Raw genomic sequence first — 6,818 nt, 5'->3', positions numbered from 1 at the left:
GATCGCTAGAATTTACAGCGAGGGAATGGCATCTGATGCGGTACAGAGTTTCTTGTATTAAAGATAAGTTATATTGATTACATATCATATATATTATTTACATAATGCTTTCAGCGTATTATAACAGCTTGTCAACCAGTGATAAGCACATTCTGCAAAATTAACGATAAAGTGAGTGCTTATGTCTGACAAGTCCATTTGCGATAGCACCCTCCCAATGGATATTGGATAAAACACAATGGCCAAGCATCCAGCCCCAAATATACAATCTCATTGAAGCTCTAAGTGATTTCACAAGAGAGAAGTTAAAGGCCTAAAGTTTTGTTCTGTGTGGTTATGTGCAAGAAATAATTTTCCATGATTACCAGATTCAAAACTATGTAGTAATAAAAACCAAGGTTCTGCCTTTGCCAAAGACAAAGAAATAAGACGGAACTGTTCAAGGCCCGGGTAATAAATCATCAACAAGTAAAACGACTGCATTCTGACAGCGAACTGCACCTGTACACTTTCACGTTTCCTTCTTAGCATTCAGTGTCCGCAGATTAATTAACCATATTTAACTGTTTTTGCTGGAATCATTGCTGCAATCAAAACTACTAATGCATATGATTCAGCATGGCACAAACTTTACCTGATTTGAAATGAGAACTGCAGAGTCGAGCATTTTTAATAGGTTCTAACTCCATTCAGCTCTCTTTTAGCCAAAGACGTCTGCGGTTGGCATTAAAATCAGTGTGGTGTATGGTAAAGTTTAAGATTTCTATTTTTGGATTTTCTAATTTGGCATCCTACCACAAAACAACATGTTTGCTATTGCAATTGGTCTCTTTTTGCAACCGGGAGCCCGTGTGACGTCATGTGTGACGTAGGTTGATGATTCCTCTATAACAAACTTACTGTAACAATTCAAAACTGTAAAGGGCTGAGCAAAGCAATTAGCATAAAGCAAAAGTTACTCAAAAAGCATTTTGTCATCGTTCATAGTAATATTTAAAGACATAACAGAATGAATAATATCTCTTCACCATAACTAACATAATGTAATTACTAAAAGCTAATCCAGTTTAGTATAAGTGTTTTTAGCAATGGAATTCCTTTTACAAACTTAAAGATCTAAATAAGGAGTTATGCGAAAATGCGGAAAAAAAAGTGGTCATATCTGGGGTAAACAGCACAGCATGTATATTTCTGCAAACAAAATAGTTACATGCTACATGCAAATCCTAAAAAGTGTTTGTGAACTTCATGTGTATTGTAATACATCTCAAAAACACACTTACATTCACAGTTCAATTATCTTCATGCAGTGTGTTATATGAAGCTTAGTGACAATCACTGCTGAAATTCACTTCTAAAATTGTAATTAGCTTTGGGTTTATCATGTGACTTTCATATATTAGTGCTTTAATGAGTTGTTATTAGTGAATTCCGGTACTTTGTTAATTAAATTTAAATCTGTAAAATCTTACAAATTGCTCCTATAATTATGGTCTTCTGGCATCCACAGCTGTCTTTTTTTTCTTTTTCAGAAACTGTTATACTTTTTTACAGTGTCATTTCTGTAATTATTTATATCGTTAGTATCAACATGATGCCTTAAAACTGTCCAAAAAATAATGAAGCAAATGATGAGAATGATAAAAACAATGAGAAAAAGAAAAATAACACATTTTTTTCGAATTCGGTGTCCTCCGGCTCCGATGGGCACAAGAGAATCTTCTCCATTCTGGTATGTACGTGGAATTCCATAATCTTTTGGAGAAAAATATGAAGCACATTTAATATAAGATACTAAAAAAATATTCCTTTACGTTCCTCATTTGTTTTAAGAATTGTATAATTAATACATTTTAATATAACTTGGAATACTTACTTTGCAAGTAATATGAAGTCAGATTCTGAATTGGAAATAAATATTATAAAAATGTATGCATTAAAACAACAAAAAGAGAAAAATCTATTTTAAAGACAACAACAGTCATGATTTTAGTTAATGCAATAACACTAGATAATAATTAATCTACAACAACATCTCCAAAAAATAAATCAAGAGAATGCATCAAAACCATTATAATATAAAACTACTCTATTTTTGTTAATAAATTATAGTTGAGAAAATGCCATGACAATAGCCATGGTGTTAAGCAGTCCTACCATGGACTTGATGTGTCTTGCAAGTTTATTGATTGCATCTTTATTCTTCTGACAATTCATGAACCCTTCATCCTCATTGAACAGAAAGTCGACTAGATATGTGTTCTCTTTCTTTATAGCATTGTTGCTGTCTGGTATGGTTTTCTCAGGGTCAATTGTAGGATAAAGCACAGCAATGATGACTTGTTTGTCACCTGCAAGGCAATTAAAAATGCACAGTAAATAATATGTTAAAATTGTGTTTCATAATAAATCAAGCTTTAAATTGGTAAGTGACCTTGCACAAGCATAAGATTCCTGATTGCAGCATCGATGTCAGTTCCAGCACGAGAAGTAATGAGGCAGAAATACAGTATGAAACCACAATGCTCAAGGATAGTGACCTCCTTCAGGCCATATACTTCGGTATGAAGACGTCTCTGAAAATCTCCTATGAACTTATCCATTGTTCAGCCTGTGTACAAAGTAAAAGGATAAACTGGTTTAGAGTATAAAGAGTACAATTTAAAAAAAATGCACATGAAAACAGCACTTCAAAATATGTTACATATTGCGATTTTATGCACTCAAAGTTTTAGTACATGCTTTAAGACATTTATACTCTGTGGTAGCCTGCAATGCCAGAGCTTGGCCCCCGACACAACTGCACAGTGATGGTAGAGACTCACGGTCTGCTTTGGACGGTACCCTACAGTGCACGCATAGATAACCTCTCTCCCTCTCTCTATCTTGGATTAATATTGAGCCTACAAAACAGCAGCACTGGTATGCTGTTAAGCTTGTGGAGAGCAAGTTGCGCAATTTAATTGTCGTGGAAAAACACAGTGTGCTTTTTTAAGCAAGCTAGTTTTTGTCTAGGTTTGATCGGTGTGAATGCACTTTCAAACCTCATAAACCCATGCACACAAGGCTAACACATTTGACAGTGGTATACTTGGGAAATTGTTTAAAGTAAATTAAAGTAAAACAAAGTAGGTTACTCACTAGTTGTATCTTGAGACGCAGAGAGAGGTTTGGGCTGCTGCTTGATGTTTAAATGCTGAATCATGAGTTAGAATGCTTTCACTTTCATTTTTATGTAGTGTTGTGTTATATGCACTTATAATGTTATTGCGTATTGACTCCACTAGAGAGCCACCTTGGTTTAACTACGTGGGTTCTACGGAGTCAGTGAGTGAGACTGAAACACATGTGATGGTTAGCAGTTGGAGCTGCTTGTGTTCTGTTAAATAAATGTGTTTCTGAGTTCTAACTCTCTGTGTACGCGGTCTATAATATACACTGCACAAGAAGAAAACACTACAGTTCAAGCTTGATTTCACTTTCATAAGCAGATAAACCTCCAGTAATTGGTCAGTGCAGCTGCTGATTTACAGTATCTAACTTTTATTACCCGAGGCAGAAAGTGAAACTTCAATAACTGAAGGCATTTATTAGTAGCCTATGATTCTAACAGAAAATTGTTACTAATTTTATTTTGTTGCTAAACAGATTAAAAATAAATAATCCAAAATTGTAAAAAGGCTACAATAGGTTAAACATGTAATATAATATAAATCATATTTAGTAATATATGCGATAAAGTTTTCTTTCAGTTTTATTGCCTTTTTCACCCTTTCACTTTAGTTCAAGGTGATTGAGGTGTAAGCAAGGCTTGAAATAGATCATTTTGATAATAGATAATATCTGCTGTCAGAGAGTTATTCATTTATAGCCTTTCAAATAACAAGGTTTTAGTTTTTACTTTTATTGAATTTATTTTATAACTTTTGGGAATGGCGAAGTTGTCTATAATCAACATTCCGTTATTCACCAAACACACACACACACACACACACACACACACACACACACACACACACACACACACATATATATATATATATATATATATATATATATATATATATATATATATATAAAGTATTAAGGGTGTCACGATCCTCCAAATCCTCGATTCGATTACATTTTCGATTCTAAAGGCACGATTCGATTCCATTTTCGATTATGAATAATTAATTAATTAATTACCAATTAATTATTTGTAGCCTACCGTTTAAACTACCAGACCTGCATGGTCTTTGTTTTACCGATAAACAAATCATACAGTAAATGAATAAAGGCAAGATACACACATAATTACCACCTGTCAATCACTTTTTCTGCGGGACTCATGAATAGGCAGTGATCTGTGTCATTATAATGGCGTCTGTAAAAAAGACGCACAACCAACAGGAACCAGCCAACAGTATCTGAGGTGTTCGCTAAATTGACAAAGTACAAGTGAGTGAAAGATTGAAGCAGTCCTCTGACTGCCTGGACCTGCTGTCTCGAGCGCATGGCTGTGTGTGCGTCTGTGTCTGTGTGGTCACGTGATGTTTCAGAGGTAGAGAGGAAGGAGGGCTGCTCAGAAATGCTACACGCCACTGTGGATGTCAAATCGTTGTCGTTCTAAAATGCCATTTAAAAACAAAGACAGTGTAAACAGGGCCTGAGTGTGTACTTTTCGTAAGCAGATTTGCAACGGGGGTGGGCGGAGGATTGCGATGCTGTGTTGTCTATCGGACAAACCGTACACAATACATAGCAGAGCTAGCAAAACTGTTTTTTTTTGTCGACAACACGAACGTTGTCAACATAACTCACTGGAAATCCAAAATGCTTACACACCGGCGACTTCATTGAAAGAGGAGAGGGTTTAAGTTCTGTTGACGGGTCTCCTGCGTCTGCAGTTTAACAAGCACTTCAACAAGCCTGTTATTTCTCGCTTGGCAAGCCAAGCTGACATGACAAGGGGCAGTGGCAGCATTGACGATTCTATTTTTTGATTCGATAATCGAAGTTTAGCATAAATTTCGATCAATTTCGATTAAAAATCGAAATCGTGACACCCCTAATATATATATATATATATATATATATATATATATATATATATATAATTCTTTCCAATTTTTTTGTAAAGTACCAGCCATTGAAAATTAACCAGTTTAAATAGTACATATGTTCTAAGAAATATAAAGTCAAACAATGAAAAGATGCCCCGTCCTGATAGCTGAAGCCAATTCAGTTTACAAAGAGAGATTTTTATTTGCATAGAAAGAATATTAAACATCCACTTGGCATTCAGCATAACATATTTATTTAAAATTGATACAACACACTTATGACATGCAATAGTTAACATAAAACAATAAGTGCTCATTATATATTGTATAAGATTTTAAATGCTAGAAATTGTCTTACTGATAAATGGGTAAAACTTTGTGGCTTTAAATATAACAGCAAAGTGTAAAGATTTAAAATGACAATTAATCACCATTTGCATGCTGCACTGTGAACATGTAATCTTTTATTAGAGCATTCATTAAATGACTCTTGCCAGACAAGATCTTTCGGTATATAAACTCTTTTTTTCTTTGACTATAACAAACATACTGTAACAAATCAAAACTGTAAAGGGCTGAGCAAAGCAATTAGCATAAAGCACAAGTTTCTCAAAAAGCATTTTGTCATCATTCATAGTAATAGTTAAAAACATAACAGAATGAATAAAATCTCTTCACCATAACTCACATAATGTAATAACTAAAGCTTATCCAGTTTGGTATAAGTGTTTTTAGCAATGGAATTCATTTTACAAACTTAAAGATCTAAATAAGGAGTTGTACAAATGCTAAAGAATGTGATCATATCTGGGGTAAACAGCACAGCATATATATTTCTGCAAACAAAATATTCACAAACTACATGCAAATCTTAAATATTGCGTGTGAACTTTGTGTATATTGTAATTTATCTCTAATACACACTTACCTGTACATTCACAGTTCAATTATCTTCATGCAGTGTGTTATATGAAGCTTAGTGACAATTACTGAAATTCACTTCTAAAATTGCAATTAGCTTTGGGTTTATTATGTGACTTTCATATATTAGTGCTTTAACAAGTTGTTATGAGTAAATTTCGGTAGTTTGTTAATTAAAGTTACACGTGTAAAAGCTTACAAATTGCTCCTATACTTATGGTCTTCTGGCATCAGCACAGCTGTCTTTTTTTTCTTTTTTTCATCATCAGTTCAGAAACTGTAATCATGTTTTACAGTGTCATTTCTGTCTTTATTTAGATAGTTAGTTTTACCATGATACCCTTGAAATACCGGAAGATAAATTAAGCAAATGATGAGAATGAGAAAAACACCAAAATAAAAAAAACATTTTTTTCGGATTCGGTGTCCTCCGATGGTTACAGGAAAATCTCTATTCTGGTACAAGTATGTACGTGGAATTCCATAATCTTTTGAAGAAAATATTAGATTAGATTAGATTAGATTCAACTTTATTGTCATTACACATGTAAAAGTACAATGCAACGAAATGCAGTTTGGGTCTAACCAGCAGTGCAATAGCAGCAAGTGCAGGATACAGGAATAAGTTATAAAGTGCAGTTATAGAAAACTATGGTGATATTTACAGATGGATGTACTATGAACATTATATACAGGTTGGATAAGCTATGAGCAGATTTACAATATATGAATATATGTGCAGGTTGCTATTAATAATCAGTAGTGTGCAGATAAATAAACATGATTACAAGTGTATATGTTACAATATATGAATATGAAGCACATTTAATATAAGATACTAAAAAAAATTAT

At 33.6% G+C, this 6,818-nt stretch overlaps 2 protein-coding genes across 3 annotated transcripts in view; both read right to left on the bottom strand.

Annotated features, from left to right (window-relative positions):
• Positions 1 to 802: 802 nt before the first annotated feature.
• si:dkey-58f10.10 lies at positions 803 to 3,190 on the bottom strand. The gene is given in 5 exon segments (NM_001113656.1): positions 803 to 1,755; positions 1,877 to 1,901; positions 2,158 to 2,351; positions 2,435 to 2,611; positions 3,142 to 3,190. Coding segments are annotated over 4 exon segments (615 nt in total). The 5' UTR covers positions 2,604 to 2,611; positions 3,142 to 3,190; the 3' UTR covers positions 803 to 1,528.
• A 2,032-nt stretch (positions 3,191 to 5,222) lies between these two features.
• The window catches only part of si:dkey-58f10.11, a 3,043-nt gene continuing 1,447 nt past the window's right edge, over positions 5,223 to 6,818 (bottom strand). Inside the window, exon 5 of one of the 2 annotated variants that reach the window (XM_087250840.1) lies at positions 5,223 to 6,454. In XM_087250840.1, coding sequence (XP_087106966.1) covers positions 6,237 to 6,454 — 218 coding nt within the window. In that variant the 3' untranslated portion in view covers positions 5,223 to 6,236. 2 annotated transcript variants of the gene reach the window in all.

The sequence above is a fragment of the Danio rerio genome, chromosome 5 (genome assembly GCF_052040795.2).
Source record: "Danio rerio strain M-AB ecotype USA chromosome 5, GRCz13ab, whole genome shotgun sequence".
Taxonomy (NCBI): domain Eukaryota; kingdom Metazoa; phylum Chordata; class Actinopteri; order Cypriniformes; family Danionidae; genus Danio; species Danio rerio.
The sequence above is the reverse complement of the archived record's forward strand: the minus strand, read 5'-3'. Positions and strand labels throughout refer to the sequence as shown.